The sequence below is a fragment of the Anopheles funestus genome, chromosome 2RL, assembly GCF_943734845.2.
Source record: "Anopheles funestus chromosome 2RL, idAnoFuneDA-416_04, whole genome shotgun sequence".
NCBI lineage: Eukaryota > Metazoa > Arthropoda > Insecta > Diptera > Culicidae > Anopheles > Anopheles funestus.
Window position 1 is genome coordinate 49,171,229 of NC_064598.1, and position 24,649 is coordinate 49,195,877.

Genomic DNA, 24,649 nt, shown 5'->3' on the forward strand with positions numbered 1-24,649 from the left:
AATAATGTTTTTAGGACAACAACGGCTGTCTCCGCAATGGTTATTTGGGGAGTTTGAAATATTATTCCGGCCGGATAATCGAGCGATCATCTTCCAGGTATTGTCAAATTGCGTTGCTGCGTTTTGCTCTCACCTTATCACAGCGATTGTTGAACACTGCTGTCTTTCCTTTGTTATGATGCATAACAATTTGTGTTTCGTATTCGTGTGTTGTTTTGTAGATTTGCAATTTGGCGAAGCGTAATGACGGTGAATTCTTAAACTGATCATTCAACGCCGTACTCGATGTGGGACTGCGCTGTTATCGGCTGCCCGAACGGCAGGTTCAACGCTCAGAAAAGTGTTGGCCGTGTCTCGTTTCATGTGTTTCCGCATCCAGTGCGTGAGTCAAACCGCTTCCGACGATGGCTTGCCCTGATCAACAATCCGCGGCTGCTGCGAATGAACCCCCTGAACGTATTCAAAAGCGCTCGCGTCTGCCGTCGACACTTCGGGCCGGATTGTTTCAATGGCATGTGTCGTAATTTGCTTCCGATCGCGATTCCCACGCTACATCTTCCGGAGGTACGGCCCGTAGCTTTGGTGCAACCGATGGATGCGGTAGGTGATGAACTGGAACGTTTACTCCGGGAAGAGCGCAGACAGCAGTTGAAGCGTCATGGCGCCGTTGGGACACCATTCGACGATGAGGCAAGTGAAAGCGGTAAACGGCCCCGTATAGGCGTTACGTTGATGTCGTCGGACGTGGATGAAGCGGAATACAGCATTGGTGACCGATTTTTCGACAGAATTATTGCATTTGATGTGGAGGAAGAATGTGACGACCGATCGCTGGCCAGCGAATCGAGAATATCGTCAGTGTGCGATGAAAGTTATGGACTGACAAGCTTCACCGGGTTGGTAATGAGCACAGCTGAACTGGACACGCTGAAACAGGTCGAAATACTAAACGAACCGCCGGAGACGTTGTTGAACGATTCACCACCGCCGGATGATCGTTCGCGGGTGCCAATCGAAAAGGGCTACGAGCAGCTCGTTCGAGAGTTCGCCAGTGAGGCTAGTAATGATGAGCAGGAGCAGCATACCCAAAGAAAGGAGGATATAGTGACCAACAATGAACTAAAACCACTCCAGGAAGATGATACTACGAAGCGGATCAGTATACAAGAATGTTCCAAAGGTATGTATGTGATTACGTTGAGGAAAAGAAGTTATATCACGAATCTGCCGAATATTCGATCTATACATCAATAAGCAACATTACTCGAAATGATCTAATATAGGTTTGCCATCGGCGGCTCATATGTGACCTTATATCTTCAATCAACTTTCCGTACATCATTCCGGTTTGCTCCACGACACAACCAATGTTTTGGTACAAATATTCGAGGGTTTGTTATAAAAGAAACAAACAAAAATCGGTTGGAATTATTGGCTGCCTTTTTTACAGCCGGTCACTGTACAGGTTGGTTGAAAATAGTGGTTAAAACGATTTTTATTATTTACACTAAATCATTGTTGTTTACAAATAGGTTTAAAACATATTAGCATTAATGTGTACGTAAGATATTAGTCTAAACGCAGCTTATCTATTTAATTTGTTTAACATGATAAAAGATTTCATTTAAAAATATACAGTACAGTACGTTAAAGAGGTAGTGATGTATTCTATTGTACAATTTAAGTGAAAATTAATTGCGAAATGTCCTCTTATATTAGGTTTTTTTTAATCTTGATGAATTCTAAGATTAAGAGAAGTCTGGTGATTTGGGTGGCTTGTGGACAGTGATTTCGTTCGATAGTATCATAATATTATGTCTCAAATTTGGAAATAATTTGTCTTTATCACCTGCCTATCACACCATAAGCGTAATATGAAGTATGTCGTATGTGGATTCAACGTTCAACAGCACTGAAAATTTCAAACGGTCGTAATTTCCACGAACCGAAACGCTTCAGTTTGTTTACGTACTGAACGTCAAAATGCGCAATCTTTTAACGAAAGTAATGTCAAATCCAACCATCTTGTTTAACGAAACTATCAATCAGCCAACAAAACGTCACGCTGAATGTGTAAATACATCTCATCGTGAAACAAATTTAAACTTGATTCTGTGGAGGAGCAGCTAATCGCTCCGTGGTAGAAAATAGCAGCAGCACCCAAACTTATTTCTGCCTGTACGCGGGATACTTTTGCATCGTGAATTTATCCAGATTGCATACGAAACCGGGTTTCATACTCGACGTGTGGAAAAGGATTCGTCAAGGATCGTTGTCACAGAGGGGAGAGTCGTGACGAGTGTGGATTTATGTGTGAGTGAAGGAAGATATTTTTTTTCCTGATACGCGGCACTTGCCCTGCTGCTTGGAAATCGCGGAGAAAGTTGTGGTCATAGAAGTTACGAGTGCGTGTCGGTATCGCTAATCGCTACCATAATCTCCGTATAAGCTGCAATAGAACAGCAATTCGTGCATCAACTTGATTCGGACAACTGTAAGGAAGGCGTAGAATTTAACATTTAAGGCCGATTGACGACGGCGACTGCAACTTGCTGAAAAATCTCTCCCTTTCCGGACGCATAGGGACGCTTTTGATAGTCCTGCAAACAGGAATTAACGCAACAACGGCTGAAGGATCTGAAGACGTGCAAAGGAAACGACGGTCCGAGAATGATGCCATGTAAGAGCGCAGAACATTTTCCGGGAACATTTTTGGTCGGTGTTTTTTTGGGTTTAGCAACTATTTTTTACTTGTAGACTTTCGGAACCAATCAGTTTCTTTGGGTGTCCATTTTTTTTGGTTTGTTCTCTTTCAATGCGTAAGTGTGTGCATTTGTTTGTGCGGGTTGCTATACGTTTTTGTGAGCGGCTTTAATATTGTTTAATTATATAATACTCGTGCGTCTGGTGTGGTTATTTATGCGAAGTAGTACGTACCCGGGGTTCTGCTGCAACGCTTTAGTTGATTTTTTGTAAGGAATTCGATTATGGAGAGAGGTTTAAATGCTGCAATAAGGATTAAGTGCCCTCGTTGTCCAAATTCTGTGGACGTTCCGTATACGAACCACGAAGCCGCTTACAGTAATATGATCTAATTAAAGATTTTTGGAAGCGTTGGATATATACGACTGAACATTTGGCAGAACCACAAGTAAACATGGAAAGTAACCATGTTCTTGAGTACAATGAACGATCCGATCGGATCGAATTGGATCTATAGATCCTTTGGACATGTAGGGCGTTGGGAGCTCTTAAAATAAATTAAGAACTGCTGTGTTTCCTTTGTGTAGAATATTGCCTTGAAAAACATTCGCTCCATGCGGAACTGGATTTATTGTACTGTAGCGAAGAAGATTTCGCTTTCACTGGCCTAAAGTAGGCGCACTGTATCTAGGTCATCGTTAGTAACCACCCGAAAGGGAACGAAAAGAGAACGACAAAACGTCTGGATGATGATGGCCACCGAGGTTGTGCTGCACATGATGTGGTGTATGTGTACGATGTGCATGCAAAACATACAAAAATGGAGAATAACATTGTACAAGTTGAAAAAAAAAATGGTGTGCAAAACAAGCGTAAATGACCAATACGCCTTTTGTGCATCCGTGTGCGTCAGCGTGCTCAAAAGGATAAACAACTAACCACTGTATAAAAGATCATCATCCGACAGTTAATAGCAAACAAAGGCACCTATGCAGTTGTAGCGTGTGTAGCGATTAAAGTAGGCATGATTGGTTGGCAGTAAATGAAGGGTGTTGGTTTTTAAAAATAATTTTACAATCGCATCTCCAACTCGCTTCACCGTGTTTGGTTTGGGTCTGTTCGCAGTGTGATAGGGAATAGCAGTGCAGATTGTAAAACGGATGAGCTGTATTTCCCGATAAGGTTCCATAAGGAAGGAGCAACTTTTGTAAAAAAAACAAAATCACGTACCTAGTAATATTTATATTTAATTTCAAAGTAACAGTCTAGCGGAACGTGTGTAATTTAAATACTGTGTAACATTTTTATCCCAAAAAACCCAGTAAAATTTTACCATGAAGCCGTTGATGATCGTAAAATAAATAATTGCTATACTTTATGTATACACAGTATGTATACGGTATACAATTACCGTGGCTTACGGCTTTCGTTTATATATTATAAACAATATTCGGCTTCGTCCCATTCCGTCCTAAATAATGTTTACGATTGTGTGCCTGGGATTCTTTCCATCGTACATGTTATTTACCATTTACAGGGCACTGCTCTCCTGTTTATCTTGCGCATTCGAGGGTGTGTAAGCACTTAAACGTGTTGTTTATGTGATTTTCCATTAGATTAGGTTTACGGGAAGAAATACTGAGTGTACACCTTTAAACAGTGATAAGCCTGGGACATTTAACATGGACCAATAAGTAAGGAGCAACACTTTCGTCATCTGTATACTTTGCATTATGATAATGTCAAGGTGTTTAAATGAATTAGGTAGTTTCATTATTAATCTGGCTAGCTTATGGTCACTGTCTACTAAAGCCTGGCGCTGATAGGGAAAAATGTATAGTCGAATTGAATAATAATTCTACTAATCTTGTCCATGTTTAGCTCATCAACAGCTTTGCAATGGGTGATATAGGAGCTAATAATGGTCTCAGTGTAGAGTGGAACATTTTTTTTTGTAGAGCTGTTGCCACTTTTCTAGCACTGACCTTGATACAAGCTGCGAATATTCTGATTCATTGATATCAGCTGTGTCAGATGAAGTTTTTTTCATTATGTTAACCATGAAATCTTATTCCGATGGAGGAGGATCCGCGATGCGATTTCGTAGTTGATTTTTGTCTGGCTGTGGCGGCGCGCTACCATCTTATCAACAAACGAGAAAGATGAATGCCGCTGTGATGCTGATGGAAATGTGTTAGCATTGACCGGCACGCAGCAGAGCATAGTTTGATGAACGCGGAAGAATAGGTAGGAAGAAGGTTTATGTGCACTGATCGGGCACTGATCGTTTGGTGTCGCTTCGTTCGGTAGTGTACAGTAGCAGCACGTACCGAGCGGATCAAGAGGACAGTGTACAGATTGGGTCACCATGCTGTCGCTAATACTGAAGATGTGTTGCCATCGGGGTAGATACAAGGGGCTGCTATATCACTAAATCTTGCACCAATCTGTAGCTAATGTTTTTTTTTCGCTTTTCGTTTGACCACTCTTTTGCAGCTCCACTCAATGAAGAGTTCTTCCAGAAGTGTCGTACGGATTTTTACGACTGCCCAAAGAATGTGCTCGCGCAGAATGTGTGCACCCGGATAGATCCCTTCGATGCGTGTTTATCGCGCAAATCGCTAGAAAACACGCAACACGTCTTCACGTACAAGGTAGAATAACGGAGATAATGAACAAGGTTTGAGAGAAGCATTTTAATCGCTCCATTTCCTATTCTTTTTTTTGCATTTAAGATCGAGAACGAAGGTAAACCGCTAACGAACCAGAAGAGTTCGGGACGCTGCTGGTTGTTTGCGGCACTGAACTGCATTCGTATCCCATTCATTAAGCAGTATAATTTGGACGAGTTCGAGTTCTCGCAGGCGTACCTGTTCTACTGGGACAAGATCGAGCGGGCAAACTACTTCCTGAACAATGTCGTCGATACGGCGAAGCGGGGCGAACCCGTCGACGGTCGTTTGGTGTCCTTTTTGCTATCCGACCCAACGTGCGATGGCGGTCAGTGGGATATGCTGGTTAACCTGATCAACAAGCATGGACTGATGCCTAAGAAATGTTTCCCGGAGAGTTACAGCTGCGAGGCGAGCACCAGGATGAATTCGGTCGTAAAGAGCAAGGTAAGAAAATGATTAGAATATTTGAACGAATGAGGTATTTTAACCATTTTTTTCGTTTTCTGTCCTTTGCACGCTGTTAGCTTCGGGAATATGCAAAGGATTTGCGAAAGCTTATCGATAACGGTGCGTCAGACGACGAGGTGAAGGATCGGATGAAGAAGCAGATGAACGAGGTGTACAACATTGTGGGCATTTGTCTCGGTATTCCGCCAGAAAAGTTCACCTGGGAGTACTACGACAAATCGAAAAAGTACCTTAACATTGGCCCGATCCGTCCGATTGATTTCTACGAGAAGTACGTCAAGCCTTACTTCAACGTCGATGACAAGGTGTGCCTGGTGACGGATCCACGCACGTCGAATCTGTACGGCCGTTCGTACACGGTTGACTGTCTCGGGAACGTAGTGGGCGGCCGTCCGGTACTGTATAACAATCAACCGGTTGAACTGTTGCTTGATTTGGTTACGAAAGCGCTGAAGTTCGGTGAACCTGTCTGGTTCGGGTGCGAAGTTAACAAGCGTTTTGCGGGCAAGCAAGGCATAGAGGATTTGGATGTGTAAGTGTGTGGAAAACAGTGGTCAGAAGTAGCGTTCGGGGGTTGTATGTAATTATACATTTTTTAATTTTTCTGTTTTGTAGACATGACTTCAAGCTGGTTTTTGGAGTAGACATTCAAACTACGATGGATAAAGCCGATCGACTGCTGTACGGCGAGTCGATGATGACACACGCTATGGTGTTCACCGGAGTATCGGTTGATGTGAGTAAAAACGTATATTTGTGATTTAGTTTGGATCGTATTTTATTAGAACAAATCTGTACGGTTTAGAATCGAGCAATTGTAAACATTGCATTCAACTTTTCTTTCTTTTCTCTTGATCTATCGATAGCCCAATAGCCAAAAGCCGACCAAATTCCGCGTGGAAAATTCCTGGGGTGAGGACCGTGGCGAAAAGGGTTACCTAATAATGACGGCCGAGTGGTTCAAGGAGTTTGTATTTGAGGTGGTCGTCGATCGCAGCATAGTGAGCCAGGACGTGCTGGACGTATTTGATCTCCCGCCAATAGTGCTGCCCGCCTGGGATCCCATGGGCACACTGGCGAAGTAAAAGGGTGTTAGTAATGGTTATGGTTTGGATGAACTGGGCGTAATGTGGTAACATAAGAAGAAAAAAAAACAGGGAGCACATCCACCATCGAAAGGCATTTTTTCTACCCAATCGAGGAAAACAGCTTATTTGCTACCAACATTTTTTAAAACATACAACCGTCTAAGTAATATCGCAGCTTGTAGATATACGTACGCACACGCGTTTATTACCGCTGCTGCTACTGCTGCTGTTTGCTGTAACAACGGATGGTTTCAAGCACCATTTGCATATGGAACAATTACGCCAACGTTCAACCTTTCCTTTATGTTGTGGCACTGATGGTTGTCGCACCGCAAACGATCGCTATGTTAAGCCCGCTAAAAACAAGATCGAATTACTCTGATATACACAATTAACATTTAGGGATAATGTGAACAAATATCCGTTTGATATGAGATGGAAAACGTGAATGAAAGGAAGAAGTGTGAATAATAACAAGAATTATAACATTTTTATAATGAAAAAAAGGAGAAATAGAATTTGCAATATATTTCAAAACCTATAACCATAACGGGTTGCACCATCGCTCTCTATATGCTATGTTCACTAGAATTTTATTCAATCGTGTCGTTTTGCAAACACTCTCATTTGCGCACTGCATTCCTCTGATGGATATTGTACTCGTACTGCAATTTAGACCATATACCCAGGCACATCTTCAGCAGTCGGGTTTCCGGCTCTGTTTGCTTCCGTTCGCTACGGTACACGCGCTGAATAATCTGTTTGGCGATCGCAAATTCGGCTCTTTGGATGAGTGATATGGCAAGATAGAGCTGACACCGGGCCACGAGTGATGGATCACCCAGCCGGAAGGCCAGTTTCATCTGATGCAGTGATATTTTACCCGCCGTATCGGCACAAGCTGGTTGGTAATTACCAAGGGCGGAAAAGGCACCACCGAGTGTTGAAAGCCATGCCATCAATTCGGTGAGTTCGATCAATTCCCACATCATGTGCACGGCACGTTCACCCCTAAAATCGATTGGTGAAGGTTAAAAAACAATCCATAGCAGTTAAAAATAACAAGCTCACCAATGATAATCTAAGTGCTCTTTGGCCGGAGGAATACATTTTATGATGAGCGTATTAGATGGCTCCCAGTTCTGCAGTGCATTCGCCACTTTAAGCCGAAACCGAGGAAAGAACTGTAATTTGAGCAACAAATCTACTAACTGGATCGGATCGGTCGTAATGCACGGAATGTTTTCGGGTCGATTTTGTCTTCGTATCCGAATGGAATTTCTTTGTATGTTGCATTGTTCTGTATTACCGGTATAGTCACAAATATAGAAAAATATCTTCCCCATCCGAACTTTTGTGTTATTGAATGGATGTGATCAGTTGATTTTTGCCGCATACGAGTTTGTTTATTTTGATGTTATTTAGTTGGTTGACGTTTGCGACACCGAAGAGTTAGTATAGCAGGTTGAGAAGTTGAAAATACTACCCCAAGCAACAATTTTTTTCTGGTCCAATAGAGGAACGTATTGGGCAGTCTATGTTTGAAATTGGCGTTATGTATTAATGAAGTAATATATAAAATATTGAAAATCTAAGAGAAATATAATAAGTTTCAGAGTGCGTTCAGATTGAGAATAAGTATTAGTTACTTTTGGCCAGGAATGAAATATGATGGTATTATTAATATTGCATCGATACCCCGTCTTTAGTTTAAAATGACTTAACGGACTGGGTCCGTTCAGATGCAGTTCAGATGATATGGCCAGCCCATAAGAACCTATCGAATCTAATTCACTGTACAACTCGTAGAACTCGTCATTTTGCGTCTTCTTCATTAATCTTCCACGCATACAGGTCCAAAATTCTTTCTGAGTATCTTATTTTGTACAGAGTATTGAGTATTTTGTACAGGGTACATTTTTTTGAAAGGCCTTTGTTAGTACTGAAACTATTTAAGTTTTATATAATCTCAGTTTCGATCGACGCAACAGATGTTTTGAGTGGAGAAGATTCCTCAGTCTGTAAAAAGATCGGTTGGCATCCAGCATTCCCGTGAATCTCTCTCATTTGCCCCAAGATAGGTGAAGTATTTCATGACTTCAATAGTGAGGTCATCCAGCTGTACCTAGCTGTCTATCTGGGGAAATATGTAATTGCAAAGAAAACTCAGACGAACACAATTAGTGCTTATATTACATTCTTACTTTATTTATCTTTGAGCTATATGTGCTCAGCACGCTGAAATCGGTATTAATAAATATCGGTGCAAAAGTAGAGCCCCTGAAGGTTCGGAAAAGATCAAGTAGGTAGTTTCTGCTGTTGGAGACCTAAGTTTAAAATGTACTTTGTGTATCTAGAGGGCAATAAAATGTTTGCCAAATACTGCAAACATTTGAGTTTCACCATTTCATCTGCTGTTGTTAGTTGATGTGGAAGGGTGTTTCTTATAAAGTATGCAAGAAAGAATCAAAATCAAGATCCATAGAAACCTGCTGAGCGTTTTACAGTTACAGTTGTTTGCAGCTGAAAACGGACATGAATATACAGAAAACTTTCTAACCTAGCGCACTACCGCTACTGCTCCCCTGTTACAACTGTTTGTCTGTTCCCTAGGCCCTAAAAAACCTAACTTAGACTAAGCTAACGCATCCCATTATGTTTTATTATCCGGTCCGTTCAATATCTCTCGCCGATGATATACATCCCATTGTACTAGCGGATGACACCGATCGGTCGATCAACCATGCCGGCAGGGTCGTACCCTTGGACCAGAAGCGGTTGGCCCTGGACAAGGAGTTGATCCGATCGCGCCACTACTGTACGATGACCTGCACGCCGGATTGTTGTGGGATTCTTCAGACCGACGTGGACCGTTGGTATCGATCGTCGTCGTCGCAAAAGTCGTCGCTCGTTCGGCCGATCCGGCAGAGGGCTTAGCGCAGAAGGTAGTACAGTTGTAGCAGCATAAGACCGACGATTAGAAACAGTATAGCGTTTACGATTAGCTCCTTCTTGCGCATCACTTGGCGGGCTTGCTTAACGTTGTTGAGGTCTTCCTTGAAGAAGTATTTCTTTAGCCCCGGGATGGCAACCTCGAAGTACAGCCGCCAGCTGTAGTTTCGGTTGTCGCATGGGTACTGCTGGTGATCTGCTGGGTTCATGCTGTCGATAGAGAAGCAGTAAGAAAGGTGATTATGAAATACCTATTATGAACAAAAAATATGAATAAAATGTATTATCAGCTCAGACAAAAGTAACAGCTAATTGGATGCTTCGAGGCAGTCGATCTTCCGAACGTTAATTAATCATTTATGAGTCGGTCATTTTGATGGAGTTTATAAAAAAAAATCTTTTGCCTTTACAATTATAAAAAGATACATAAGCAATAGTGGAGACCCTCGTATCAGTTGTTATGCTCTGCTTTTTTTTTGGACCACACAACGATGAGTGCGCAAAACCATTTAAAACATTGCTGGCTGTCGTTAACCATTGAAACTCATTAGTAGTTGGAATATATAATAAACCAACAAACAGCCCGGTGCGCTTTCCAAAATAGAAAAAAAATCTCCACCAAGCTATGACCTTTTTTGTTCCCTGTAATAGAGCGTTTAAATCTGTTGCTACTTTTGACCAGCTTGAAAGAGGGATGTTTTTGTCGTTGGTTTCCTGGCTTAAAGTTTGCCTGTTTTGTGAAGTTTAATTCTTCATTTATATTACACCGACCTAACAGACATGTGTGCCGTTGAGTAGTTTCATTGCTGCATCGCATTACAGGTGAACATCAAGCGACTGTTTTTATGTACAAACGCACAAACCGGTGAGTTTTTATGTATAGTGGGACTATCGCTAAAGCAGGTCATTATTAGAATGGCAACCAGCACCAAACAAACAGCTTAAGATAGTAGTGAGGTGAATGACAGAAGGGAAATACGCGCGATACTTACGCCAGATACAGGTCTTTCATGTTCTGATTGTCGAAGAAGTACGTGGTGTTGGAGAACTTCTTTACCGTGGCAACGACCTTATCGATCTTGATGTACGTATCGACTAGACGGGGCTTCTCGCCTCGAAGCTTCATGGCCATGTCCATGATGTAGGCGGGCAGATAATGTAGCACTAGCGAGTACAGCCGGAACATGAACTCGTTGCTCGAGGCGAAGGTGATCGGTCTGTAGATGCCTGTCAGAAGCGGATGCTTCTTGCATGCCTTCTCACATTCGCGTCTCCGTTCGTCTGTTTGGATGGGAAGGGCAAAACACACACACAAATAGGACATGTTTGCAAAGTTTGTCACAGTTTCGTGCTGCGGCAGCGACATGCACTTACCGAACGTCAGCGGATTGTCGGTGGAGCTTACACAGTTGTACACCAGCAGTTCGGGCTCCTGAGCTCTGCAATTGAACGAATTGAGAAAGAATTGTCTAATGCGATTAAACCGATTCCATGCCATTCGAACGCAGAAACCATACCTTTCGAAGTGTGTCTTCCATCCGACGGCAATGATCGCGTTCGATACGTAGTCCACCGGTACGGTATCGATCGTTACCTCCGGATCGATGTGGCTGGTCCGTATCAGCCCATAGTACCAACCAATGAACGTACCGTTCGTGCCGTAGATTGAATCGCACCATCCGGGTATGGGTTCGTTCAGGCTGGCCATAACGCAGGACGGACGCACGATGGCGACCGGGAAGTGTTGCCGATATTCGAGTGTCATCGCTTCGGCCAGCGCTTTCGTAAATGTGTACGTGTTGGGCCATTTCAGTGAATACTTGATCACATCCTGTATCAACTTCTCGTCGTCGAGATTGGCCAGGATCTTCTCCGGGTTGCAGTCGATTGGGTAGACACGCTCCTGGATGTGTTCGTCGTAGCTGTTCGAGTATGCCGTTGAAACGTACACGAAACTCTACGACCAAGACCAACAAAAAAGGACCCAAAAAAAAAAAACAGCCAATTATTTAAGGTGTCCACTACGAGTGGAACGGTTCGGCATATTACATACCTGTAGGTTTTTGGATTGTCGTCCAATCTCTAGTGCGGTTCGCGTGCCACCAAGATTGATGGTAATTGCCTTGATCATTTCTTCATCAAACTTCACCGTGGCCGCAATGTGCAGGATGACGTGAGTGTGCTCCTTCAGATAGTCCATGCTCTCCGGACACAGGTCAAAGTTGGGCTTCTCGAGATCGCCTTCAATCACACGAATTCTATCTTGGTAGTTGGGATTCTTTTTAGCTAATTTGTCAAATATCTAGAGAATAGAAAATAGAGAAGTGACTTGTTAGAACAACGACCAACACTCAGAATTTGTTTCAGAAAAAATCGTTGGTAAATAGCTAAATGTTATAAGATAATATTTTATGTTTATGTGTTTAACACTAAAGTTACCCAACATGGCTACATTGGTCACTGATTCATGCTGGCATCCGATTGCACCATTAGTATACGTACTAAAGGGGGGGGGACTTTCTAGCTTCCAAAGTTCATGGTTAGGTTTAGCCTGCATCAAACGGGTACCATAAAAGGTGCCACTGAAGGCACTAAAACAAGCACGCGCACCGTAAGTTTTAAGATCTTCGAAAAATGATCGAGCGATGCCGTTAGCTGGAGCGACCAGCGCGAAGGGAAATTACTTTCCGTTTCCAATAATTAGAAGTCAATCAGATCGGCCAAAATTCGTCGCTACCTTTTTTATACCCGGCGGGTGTGTTGAGTGCACACGCGCGTGTGTGTGTGTGTATATATATAGTATATATTAGTTGGGTAAGCGCTATGATTATCTTTTTGGCCATTTCGTTAGCGTGCATGACAGCCATATTTGCCATACTAACGCCTATTGAAGCCTTTATTCCACATCACTCTGCCTAAGTATGTTATCGGCCCGCCCGATCGAACTAAGGCTAGGAAAATGAAATTGTCGACGATCGTTTTTAAAATGATGTGTTTATCAAAAGTGTTTCACGCTTCGGGGCAGTGCACGGGTTTGTCAATTTGATGATTTGAGCATTTGCGTTTTGTTCGCACCATCGGTGGCTATAGGTCAAAGATTGTTTTACGATTGTTCAATAATTTAACATTTAACGTTTAATGGAGGGCAAAATTGGACGCACCGGCAAAACGATCAATCATGCAGTTACCAATCAGTGTGCAGCAGTGGGTTTTTTGGGTTATCGTTTTTAACACGTGTTTTTTCTGTTTTTTATTGACGCGACTTCCACTGCACTTTTAGCAATTTAACCTTTAAAAGTTTAAAATGTCTAGAATAACATCTTTTCTTCCATAACAAAAACTTTGCGTTTGTTCTTCTTTTCTTTTGTACACAATACGTTTCTCCCAACTTAAACGTACATGCACACAACAACAAAAAAAAACAATACATTCGCGTTCACCTTTAGCGCACCCAAAATGCACCCAATAAAAACGTCAACATTTGATTGCCTCGTGCTTAATTGGTATCTTTTAATCAGCTTTACTTTTTCTTCTGCCTTCATGGAAGATAAATTTGGGTTTGATTTTGGCAGCAATTTGGTCGCATTTCTGCCATAAACGTGTGCGTGTGTACGCTTATTTAGACTTTTTAAGTTTAGTTCACCGATCAAGGGAAGATCGGACAGTGCAATAAAGTTCACGTGCGAAAGGGAAACCCGGCGCAGCTAACAAAAAAAAACTCTTCTATTTCTACCGTGGTCGTTTGTCGTGGATAAAGAGAATTTTTGATACCGAAAGTTTCAAACGCCGTTATAGTTGTGGTGAGAAGAGGCACACCGAAAAAAAAAAACAGAATGCTAATGTTGTACCACCGTCCCCGCATCTATGCGACACCAAGCCTAAGCTGTGTGACATAACTCCTAATGGATATCCATTAAAAATTGTCAGCCAAACTTGCATGGCAAATGGAAAGTAGAGAGGAGTGGAAAGAAAGGGACTGAAAAATGGTTCCCCGTACGTAGCCGGGGACCGTACATATTCCATTTGGCCTCATTTTGCACTGCCTGTGTCACTTCGAAACTCAACCAACTTTTCACGATTGAATTCCGTTTTGTGACGTCGAACACGAGGTGTCGATATATAGTAGGAGATTGTATTATTGACCGTACAGCTGTGTTTGCCGGTTTGTTTACTCGCCATTCTGGGCCAGGGGTGGTTTTGGAAACACGGAACAGTGACATTTTTTATCCTTTTTTTTTCCTTCTAATCGTCCTGATACTCGCAAGCTCCACAATTAAGGTCAGTGAGGCGCTGTAGCGAAAGCGATCGTGCACGATTTGCGATCTACAGTTGCGCTGCACGTTAGTGAGGTTTAGGTGTGGTTTAAAATTTGAATTTGATAAATTCCGGTATTCGGGTTCGGGTAATCGTTACACACCGTTACGGATGTTGTGAAGTAAATGCCGTAACGATGCAGCAAGTGTCGAGAGTCGTTGTCGTTGATGGGCCGGTTAAGGTTCCTGCCTTCTTCCCAGGGAAATGGATGGTTTTTGGCGCTCACATCCGACGGGCCGGGTGCGATAACAACATCAAAAGGGTCATCGTTCATGCGACGCCAGCATGTGCCGTCTTATGTAACGCAGCGCGACCACAAAGCGGACGCACTAAGATATGGCGAATAAAATTTCCTTTTCGGTGCCTTCACGGTTACCGGATTACGTCGTTCGGTGTGGAATTATTCAGATGCTGAAGGAAAAATAACAGCTTTTTGCCATTCTTCACACCTCGCTGCACTGTGTTGCATCGAAGACATAATGGTATCATGATGAGGGATTGACGGAACAGTTCACCAATTAAGTAGCGATCAGTTCTTCTTCAGTAGCAATGGAGAGCAATTGTTTATACGGTGTTAGAAAAAAAATCTAACGATATTAGTTTTCGCTACTACTAGCTGGAAGTATTCCTAAACTTTGTTAGCAGTTCGTATAATCACATCCACAAACACAAAATTCCAACCTAGCTAGTTGTGCTAGTATCATACCGCGGCGATTAACACCACCGAATTGATCAATTCGGCAATAAAAAAGGAAGAACAAGAAGGTCAACCCTCGAACGTCACTCACCCCACAGATCCGTTAGTACGTGGCACAATAGAGTGGAAAACTGGTTTTATCCGTTAGCTTCATCCCACCAAAAAAATGGCGGAGAGATTAGAGGTTAGCTAATATGATTGATTTTGAGAAATGTTTGGTAGCTGGCGTCACTCTTCCGAAGTTGCTCATATTTCTGAGGCTTCGGTTGAAGGAGATTAAACAAAAGCAAAAACATGCGGTCAACTCGGATTCCACAACCGAACTGGAGCTTCCAAGTTCGGCACGCTGAAGTTATAATAGGCTGTCATAAAACTGAACTTTGACACTGTCAGTGTTTTAGTATGTGCATACTAAACAAACCCACGGCTTTTGGGGTGGATTTATTTTGATGAACTTTTTTCCTATTTTTATGCACAGCAGCATCGCGATCGTGGCAGCAACACCACGATCGCGATCGCTGCTGTGCAGCATCTCGATAATTTATATTCCTAATTCCAAAGGGCGATTCCTTCGTAGGTTAATGGCCAATCTTTTGGAGGCGAAATAGTGGTCAATATCGTTGGCATAGCCATAAAATCAGTGGCCCACCTTCGGATATTCGTTCCCTTTGTGTTTGCCCTTTTTAGCAGCATTTCGTGTGCATATGCGTTTGATGACATTCAAACGCATCGTCCAATTGCCCTAACACGATATGGAGATGTTTTCTTTGTGTAAACCCCCAATCTGAAACATATCTTGTTCTGCATTTTTTTTTGTGTGGTTGATTTTGCTTTGTCTGCCACATCGGCGCTGGGGTGGCATGATTTTGTTTTTCTTTTTATGACCAGCTGAAAATTGTCATCTTACCGACGAGAATCCGAAAGATCGTAAATATTACTCGATCGTCGATCGAGTATCACTGCTGATTGGGTGGATCTTTCGAGAAGATTGCTTCGAGCGAGATTTGACCTTCATATGCTGGGTCCAGGCATCTGTCCGGATTGAGAGAGTATTTCGGATGTTTGAACAAAACGTTAGCATGACGTGATCCGGCGGTATGAGCGATAAAACAACCAGGAACTGAATTCCTGTTAATGGACATTTTGGAAGCAGGTTTTAAGTGCATCCGATACCAATCGAGCAGAATAAGTAGCTGTCCGGTTCGGTGTTCGTTCGCTTACATTTTTATTGACAATTCTCGTTATTTCCTCGTTGCCATTTGCAGAAGTTGTATTTATTTCTCTATAATTGGCACTCTGTAGCAGATTTGTCTTTCCAGAAGCTTCAAACCTAGTGCTGCAAATGGACAAAACACATGGATACAATGCAACTATCGATCTTACGATCTTAATTCCAGAAGTAGAAATAACAGAAAAAGAATTTGGAAATTTCTTTCATGTTATTCAATCTTGAATACGTTCTATATTCATTAACAGTTGCTCAGTGTGACATCTGTCCTACTATTAACAACACGATCCTCTAACATAGCTACTGCTGTTAATCTTGCAAATGTTGCTACTAATCAGTGGCTACCGATTTGTTATCGGTGTTAAACGACACACATTATGGAAATTATTCTATCATCCAATACAACAAGCCAGCTAGTATGAAGACATAAAATGGTATCTTCCGTCGGTAGGCAAACGTATCGAAATACAATTCATTCATCCTATCCATTCAACATCCATCCGTTGTATGGTCGTTTGCAAAGTTTAGCAGAACCCACTAGCAGGGGCCGCTATCTTTGCTGTGTAACCAACTTGCAAATGTAAATGTTATGCGAGAAGCGCAACCCCCGATATAGATATCTTTGACACCTTCTGGACGTAAATTTGATAGTTGGAACTACTAAGACAAAGCTCCCGCTGCAAAGGATTATGCCTAATGAATGTATCCACCTAAATGGAAGGAGCGCTTTTAGCACAAATCAATTTGCTACGCGATTAGGTTTTGATATCGTTTCTGACAGAACAGGTAGCCGAAGACACCGTGTCCGGCGTTTTAAAAGACCGGATTAGTATGTTTTTGGGAATCACGACTTTCCTTTCCTATGCATCTACTTTATGGCAGTGGCAATTTTTCTGAATAAATTAGTTCGTTCATGCAAATTAATTGCGGAATTCCGGCATTTTGGTAGATCGGAGCGATTTATTTAATTTGTTTTTTTTTCCACTCGAAATATGGATGCATGATGCTCATTATCATTTGCATATAAGACCGTGATGTTCGATACCCGACTTAGAATGTTTTGATCATTAATTTTGTACTCCAGAACTGACCGTAAACCCCTGAGCTCTCACTCCTGCTCAGCTGTCACTGTGCCATCTTCCACCAGTCCGTTGAACCGGTTTTTGAAACGAATGAAAGTAAAAACTTCCGCTAGAAAAAACAATGTTTTCGTTGGCAATGTTTTTGATGATAACCTGTTTCGTCCGTTGGTGCTTAAACTGTGTCTCCATTATGCAGATTAGTGCGACGATCGTTAGTGATTTATGGTTGTCGCGAAGTATCGCGCTAGTATCTTGCTGATATTGTCTCGAATTGCAATCGTGATGGATATTCTGGTTTAGAAAACGTTTTCGGTTAGGACAGTTGTGGCTAACGTTAAATACGTTCAGTGCATTACCAACTCGTTTCGCTCGTTAGCGAACTTCAGCTGAGTGTGACAAGTTTGCTGTGTCTTCCAATACCGAACCGATACTACGCCGTCATTTGTGTTTGGCAAGCAAATTGCATGTGTGATATGCGAAAAATATCTTCTAGTTCACCAACGATATTTGCCATCCAAACAATTACGTGTGTTGTAATTAACATTCTATCACTGTCCCTCGACGTGTGTGCGCGATCGTACGATCCAGCATTTTTTTTTATTTCGAAACAACAAAGCGCGTCCATGTTTAAGATTGGGGAAGTAGCATCAAGGTTTATCCTTCATAATCGTTATGGAGTTAATATGGTGCAGCTACAATACGCTTTATCATCGAATTAGTTACAAATTAGAATATCCCAAACCCCTGATGCTTTTTTGGTAGTTTAAGGTCTATTACTTCATGATAGAAGTATGCGTACGTAGTTCGAAGATTTGATATTTTTGAATTTTAAAATTCCGACGTAACAGCAATTAGTCCTTCATATCATCCATCATCATCAGAACATGCGGTTATTGCATAAACGAACGGCACACATACACACACACAAATCAGTTCCCTTAATGGAGAGTTTCCAAAAGTCAACCAAATCGATGTCACGAACAGCGAATCATCGTCCGACCATCCATTTCCGGCCATGGCGCAAGTGACCATCGCTTCCATCCGAATCTGTTCGGCCTGTTCGGTGCAGTCAAGGTTTTCGATTCTGGGCCCCCTTCTATACCGTGTTTGGGAATGTAGCTTAGTCTTTAGCCACTGACCTACTGCTAACGGCAAAAACGGAAGAACTAGTTGCCACCATTACGGTCTACGTTTTGTCGTGTAAGCGTCTGTGTCACTGGACCAATTAAGGTGCCATTGTTTACTACTGAAATTGGTGTTTTTAATAAAAATCAAGTTTTTATTTTTGGACAAATATATCAGGTCTCCAGATCTCCGAACTGCATGATAATAAGTCAAAGGCAGAATTAATCAAATGTTAAATTTGAATATTTCTGCTTGATGCGAAGGATTATACATGTACTGTTACAAAACTCATTAGAATTTCATCTAGTTGTAAAAATAATTCCAGCGTTTTTTTTGTTTGTTTTCTTTTATTAATATCTACTTAAACACTGATCAATCTCATGTTGTATCGGTTCACTGTTTTGCGCTTTTGTTTACATCTCACTTGGAAACATCTCACTTTCTCTTGTGCGAGCTAAAGCTCGTTTTCCGGTTTGTGATTTTACTTTCGATGGCTAACGTTGCCCAATATATCGACCCGCTTTAAACCACCGGGCCAAACGCAATCGGTGAACAAAAATTTGATTTGATAGTCACGATCGACCGACCACTTTCAAACCGGCCTATACATTCGTTTAGTTTGATTGATTGACGAATGATTCAGCATCACACAAAGAACAACCCAAGGAGGAAAAAGGGAGGAGGAGGTGGAAAAAGGAACACAGATATAAAATAAAACAAGCGATGAAAGGAGTTAGAGTGCAAAATTAGCTCTCCTTACCCATCGACTAGACTAGTTTTCGAAGCGATCTTGCAAAAGCAGCCACTTTGTTCGGTAGCTTTACTTTACTGCATGATGAGCTCCTCATGTCCGTGGGAGGTTGTGTGATTTATGAACACAGCCGTAGAAACTCAACCCAATCCACATTGCAGATGGTCAGTGTTTGACCCGTGCTGCTATAGTAGTGGCACGAGAATAGTACAACTGCAGTGAGCGCCAAATTGATCGCAAAATGGGGAGCAACATTTTAAGACTAGGTGGACAACTTTTCAAAAACCACCTGTTGATGGCATTCGCTATGTTTGTTTCCCCTCTGGGGGTTTCCCGATACATTCCTCTTAAGCCACCAGATGGTTGAACTTGTTTCGATCTGTTCACTGTAACGTTAAGAAAAGAAAAAAACGATAGCTTGTGTGCGCGAGGACTTGCGTGTTCCACAATATTACTGCAAAATGACAGTGATGACACTATGCCGTAATGTCAAACGGTAGTCACCGTAGCGAACTAGTGGTAAGGTTATGGTTTATTGCCAAACGTTAATTGCAGTAGCGATCGCAATCTAAGCGTTTCGGTGCTTTTTCCCTTCCCGAGTGTGTCTGCTAATACCAATATTAAAGCGAATAAAGGGACAATTTTGAACTGATCGTCAATATTAGCAGACGGTACGATCGTGTTTGATACGGTCACTGGACGCCGGTTTTATTGCTTGGTGGTGTTTTATTTGTAAACACTTTTGTTGAACCAGTGTGCCGAAGAATTGCACGCCAGGTTGTGGTTGCATGTGTTGACATGTACAACCGTTACGGTATTTATTTTGCGAATACTTCAAATGGTGTAGGTGCGTCTGGTAACGTGATTGGGTGAAGTTTAGCACCAAGAAGCCATCATAATGTGAACATTAACAATTTAAATTTTATTAGTGTGTCAATTGTGATGGACAACAAATGGGACATTTTCCACGCATATAAGTCACAAACCTTACAAGTGAGAAATTAAAACATTATGCAAACAAACGAGGAGTGCTGGGGAAGGGGGAGAAGCTGGGACATCTTCTACCAGCACTTATTATTTGATCGACAGATAAATGAATTCACACCATATTAGCCGCTCGTGTTTTTTTCTTCCTTCTATTTCTTTCATCGCTCCATTACGTGTATCATCGGATGTGCAAATAAGCGATGCTTAGCTCGTCTCCTTTCATTATCACTATTTGTGAGATTTGCTTTTCACGATAAAAACAAATCACGCATTGTATAAGCAATCTTCATATATTCCAACAGCAACAACAACGATAAAAATGCTCCCAACCGTTCATTAAGGTGTGTAGTCGAAACAAAAGATTTCAATGACGGATAAGCGACGAACTCCCTTTTCCTTTTTTCGCTACTTGAAAATCGATCGATCGAGGGTGTTTGTCAGAGAAAAACAAATAAACTATCTCGAAAACACTCTCACAAAACGGTAAAACGAGAGCTAATAATGTAGAATAACAGTGGAAAATTACGCGGGTTTTACTGTGCTACGATCAGGGGCAACGGGTTGCCGGATAGGGCATGCCCTCGCATGCCATTCGTGTGTTTGATTGCAATCACTTGGAGGAATGATTTCATTTTTTTTTTTACTATTTATCATTCTTCTCCCAGAACGCGATGTCTATACGCCGGAGGGGATGATGGCGCTGCTGGAAATCGCCCGCAGGCGACAGTGATGGAGGAGGCCACCTTCATACTTCACACAAGTATACTCGAGCTTAGAGTCGTACCGTGTAGATCGATCTCACTCGATTGCGACTGCAAGGTACGTTCGCCAGTAGTTGATCTAGCCGATGACCACTGTTGATCTGGCCAAATTATGACGAAGAAAAAAAAAACGAGCGCACTCTAGAACTAAAGCGAAGGTAGTCAGGGTTTGTTTTAGTGCGGACTTCAGAATAGGAATCTGGTCTCAATCGGGCACACTAATAGTATCATGCTAAGACCTTGCTGCACTAAACACTGACCCAGTGATCCGATCGGGTCAACCAGCAAAGAAGCAGCGCGTAACGTTTACCACCCGACGATCGACGACGATCGACGATCGACGACGAAAGATAAATGTAAACCCAGGGTCACAGGTTGGTGATGCGATGATAAATCAAACAATGATCACTCTGAATCGCTTTTTGGTGACAACGGTAATGGGCAGTTGTTGTTTTTTTTTCGCATACCGCAAACTTAACACACTCCGGTGTTATAGGACACTTTAATGAGGACTAACAGATAGATCACTACACCCCCAAAAAGTTTTTAAGTCCTCGACCTAAGAAAATCTGTGGCAATACGGTTGAAAATGACCCAATGTTTGCTCAGAGCCAGAGAGTCTCTGAGTGTGTGATCCAACTGTCCCATTTATGTGTGAAGTTTGTCGCACATTGATTGATGCTACCCGAAACCAATTCATCCCAACTGGGCAGGTGCAGATGCGGATGAGTTATTTGTATTTTGTTTTCACTTTGATGCGCTGCGATACTTTAACCATCGTTAACAGTTGCTGTCAAGGTGTTATGCTGGCGTTCGGGGTACGCTTTTCTTTTCTCCGCTCCGTTCCATCCACACCATGGACGTACAGCAGCATGATCATGATGATGATCATCGCCATCAAGCGGTTCGCAAGCAGCGTCGCAGTCTGCTGCATAATCAATAATTGTGTAACACGTGTTAATTGTTTCGCGCCTACATTTTGCTTTGCTGTTCCCGCTCCGGCACCGTACGGGAAACCTAGCGTGCTTAACGTGTGTTTAAAGGAACTTGAAAGAAGAAAGGAAGAAAAAAAAAACAACCGAAAAGAGAACAACTAGTTGACACCCGAAAGTAAAGTAAAAAAAAAAAAACAGCCAACACGACACTAATACTGGTGCGGGCAGTAAAAATTGTGCCAGCGCGTAGAAAGTGTTTGCGCTTTGCGCGTTCACACTAATGGGGTCGTGTTTATACTATCGCGCGAAAGGTTCGTACTCACGTGTCCGGTATTTGGACAGTTGCGTTAAAAGTGTTTAACAATCTTCCGCAAAACTAAATTGCCAAAAACTTGCAAGGAGTAGCGAAAGCGGAAGCAGACAGCCATTATGAATATGGAATGCTTTTTAGTCCGTACTATCACACATTATCCATTATGGATGAACCTAAGTCACCGGAACTTTTGTATTTTATTTTGATAAAATTGGCTGTTTTCTTTTTGTTGCTAATTATTTTCGTGTGTGAGTGATTTTTTTTTTTGCTTTGCACATTTTCTTTGCCTTACATCGTGATACGGTTATCCTTGATCACCGTTAGTGCTGTCTCTTAAAATTTGCTATTATCAATTCACTTTCGGTGTGCCGAGAGATCGTTAAAATTTTCCCCAACAAACATCTTGGTATACTGGTTTGAAGCTACTTTCAATTTCACGCCATCGAACACTGGACCCCCCCTCAGGGCACAGGGTTTTTTCACGTGTGACGCATCGTCTATGAATGTTCGGTTTGTCCGATAAGTTTACAAGAAAGCAAAGTCAAAACGCTTTCGCAAGCGAAGCTTCGACTCTGCACGTTCTTCCACTCGCTCCCGTTTCCGACTATAAGCGCATCCGCCGCATCATAGCCATGCCCTCCGAAATGCAATCGGCATCGGGTTACGGCAGTGAAGTCACGCAGTTGCGTCATGCCCTCCCCAAAAAATTGGAAACTCGTAGGCAGTTCGGCTCTCGTTTGATTGAAAGCCCTTTTAGATGCGGTCTTTCATCATGGGACTGGACGGAATAGTTGAAACTGGAGCTTCCCCTTGATGATCTTCAACGCCCACCACAACTTTACTCACCGGCGATGCGCAAAGCTTCTTGATGCGATGCTCTGGCAGCGTGTTCTTTTTCTCGCGCACCATCAAAATCACTTCCTTCACTTCGCACGTTCTGTGCATGGAGGGGCAGGTTGTGTTGATGAGGATATGATCACCAGATCACCACCGATGATCCACGGTTAGGATGAGAAATTTGAAAGAAAAAAGGACGATAGAAACAAAATTAAAAACATGATTAAAAATGACCTGATTCACGCACACACAAACACATTGTTCTGGGGGAATTTTTCTTACCGAAGCAGCTTTTCCACCACGATCTTCCCGATGAACCCGGTACCACCGGTCACGAACACCACTTTGTCGCGATAGAAATCACTTATGCCGGACATGATTGCGTCGTAGAATCGTTTATCGTTTCGATAAGTAAAGAGAAAGCCTGAATGATATTTGTTTTTGTTTGGCTAAACAGAACGCCTTTGAACACAGCACGACACTTTTGTAAAAGGTTCACACTTTAGTTGCAATTCTGTGCAATTCCCCAGACGATAGCACCATGGAGCTAAAAGGCTCTCTGCAGGCTCGTGATGTACACGGCATCTACTTTAAGTAGGTGTGCTTAAAAATCACCGTAAGGAACTGTTTTTTTTCTTCTTCTTCTTCTGGACACCAGTGTCTAACATTCACAAACCTAACTTTAACTAATCCACACTTTAGCACCACGCTCACGTTCACGCTGCGTGTCACTTTGGTGTTGCTTCTTTCCGTTTGATATTTGGACGGAGCTGACCACCTGCTCAGGCCGACCGCTGACAATGATCTGACGGTACGGTGTCCCAAAACGACCGTGCGCACCTAATGCCGCGTGAGCGCAGAGTAGAAGTCGCACCGAATACCGACGCTACCTTTATTCGTGGGAAATGACGTCCGGTGCCGGCCTTCCATTCGGTGCTGCCTTAGTGTGCCCCTTTTGAGGGAGTCAATCTTATGTTGGAGGCGAACATTGCGTGATGTGTGTGTGTGTGTGTGAGTGATCGAATTTAGTCGTGGTGAGTTGTTGTGGAGTTGTCGTGATGCGTCTCATCACAGATTGGGATGGTGCACCGAAAATATAGCAAAATGGTAAGAAGAGATACGATATGAAGGTTAGGATGTGTGATTTTTTTTTGTATCGTTCGACCTGTTGCATTTATGTGTCGGTTTCTATATTTTTTTTTTGCGAATTTTGCATTACTTACAAGCTACTTTCATTACTACGGCTTAAATCAAAGGTTGAAGCATGAAACAAACATGGTTCCCACAGTAGCGTGGAGCACCGCAATTTGACAGCTAGTGGGACCGACTAACAGCTGTTAGTAAGTGCAGCAGTCACGTTTCTGAAGGTGGAATTTTAATCAACGAAACGCCGTTCTCCAGTCGGCCAGACGACTAAAACTGGATCTTTACATTCTCTACTTGATGTATGCCAAACTCGTGTTTTGTTGGTAAAAGCTTTGCAGAAGTATTTCAATGTTGTTGTTTACAATTGGCTTTTGTTTGTCAACATGTTTTAAGCTTGTTTTGGTTTAACGTTTTACCGTACATTTAAGCTCAACAATAAAATGAAAATAAGTTGCAGTTTGTTGCAGGAAACCGGAGTGTTATTAGTTCGGCGTAAAATGTAACTGTTTACGCATTCCTTTTTTTTCTCCCTCGTTTTATAGAAGCTTGGGTTGCGTTTCCGCTTTCCTCGAGACCATATGCCAGCT

General features: G+C 42.4%; 3 protein-coding genes across 7 annotated transcripts; 1 reads left to right on the forward strand and 2 right to left on the reverse strand.

Annotated features, from left to right (window-relative positions):
• Positions 1-124: 124 nt before the first annotated feature.
• LOC125761218 (bleomycin hydrolase) lies at positions 125-7,478 on the forward strand. 5 transcript variants are annotated; one of them, XM_049422146.1, is made up of 7 exons: positions 1,047-1,180; positions 1,284-1,465; positions 5,200-5,357; positions 5,439-5,822; positions 5,903-6,378; positions 6,462-6,582; positions 6,713-7,478. In XM_049422146.1, exons 1-7 carry the CDS (start codon positions 1,170-1,172, stop codon positions 6,929-6,931), a joined length of 1,551 nt encoding a protein of 516 aa, XP_049278103.1. In that variant the 5' UTR covers positions 1,047-1,169; the 3' UTR covers positions 6,932-7,478. The 5 variants fall into 5 exon arrangements, with proteins under 5 accessions (XP_049278102.1, XP_049278103.1, XP_049278106.1 ...); XM_049422149.1 differs by lacking the exons at positions 1,047-1,180; positions 1,284-1,465 and adding exons at positions 2,019-2,494; positions 2,584-2,680; XM_049422145.1 differs by lacking the exon at positions 1,284-1,465 and having other exon boundaries at positions 125-1,180.
• LOC125761240 (uncharacterized protein F58A4.6) lies at positions 7,448-8,477 on the reverse strand. The gene is made up of 2 exons (XM_049422184.1): positions 8,006-8,477; positions 7,448-7,945 (listed from the first exon to the last, which is right to left on the reverse strand). The coding sequence occupies exons 1-2, from the start codon at positions 8,278-8,280 to the stop codon at positions 7,558-7,560; spliced, it is 663 nt and encodes a 220-aa protein (XP_049278141.1). The 5' UTR covers positions 8,281-8,477; the 3' UTR covers positions 7,448-7,557.
• A 637-nt stretch (positions 8,478-9,114) lies between these two features.
• LOC125761228 (fatty acyl-CoA reductase 1-like) lies at positions 9,115-23,831 on the reverse strand. The gene is made up of 7 exons (XM_049422162.1): positions 23,199-23,831; positions 22,926-23,016; positions 11,940-12,188; positions 11,404-11,843; positions 11,261-11,325; positions 10,879-11,167; positions 9,115-10,096 (listed from the first exon to the last, which is right to left on the reverse strand). Exons 1-7 carry the CDS (start codon positions 23,291-23,293, stop codon positions 9,868-9,870), a joined length of 1,458 nt encoding a protein of 485 aa, XP_049278119.1. The 5' UTR covers positions 23,294-23,831; the 3' UTR covers positions 9,115-9,867.
• Between the last annotated feature and the right edge of the window lie 818 nt (positions 23,832-24,649).

Coding starts and splice junctions, on each gene's coding strand:
- LOC125761218 (XM_049422145.1), top strand. CDS start 286: ATGTGGGACTGCGCTGTTATCGGCTGCCCGAACGGCAGGTTCAACGCT. Junction 1,181..5,199: donor TATACAAGAATGTTCCAAAG/GTATGTATGTGA, acceptor ACTCTTTTGCAG/CTCCACTCAATGAAGAGTTC. Junction 6,379..6,461: donor GGCATAGAGGATTTGGATGT/GTAAGTGTGTGG, acceptor TCTGTTTTGTAG/ACATGACTTCAAGCTGGTTT.
- LOC125761240 (XM_049422184.1), bottom strand. CDS start 8,280: ATGGGGAAGATATTTTTCTATATTTGTGACTATACCGGTAATACAGAA. Junction 7,946..8,005: donor GAGCACTTAGATTATCATTG/GTGAGCTTGTTA, acceptor AATCGATTTTAG/GGGTGAACGTGCCGTGCACA.
- LOC125761228 (XM_049422162.1), bottom strand. CDS start 23,293: ATGTCCGGCATAAGTGATTTCTATCGCGACAAAGTGGTGTTCGTGACC. Junction 11,844..11,939: donor GACAATCCAAAAACCTACAG/GTATGTAATATG, acceptor TCTTGGTCGTAG/AGTTTCGTGTACGTTTCAAC. Junction 11,168..11,260: donor CGACAATCCGCTGACGTTCG/GTAAGTGCATGT, acceptor CCATCCAAACAG/ACGAACGGAGACGCGAATGT.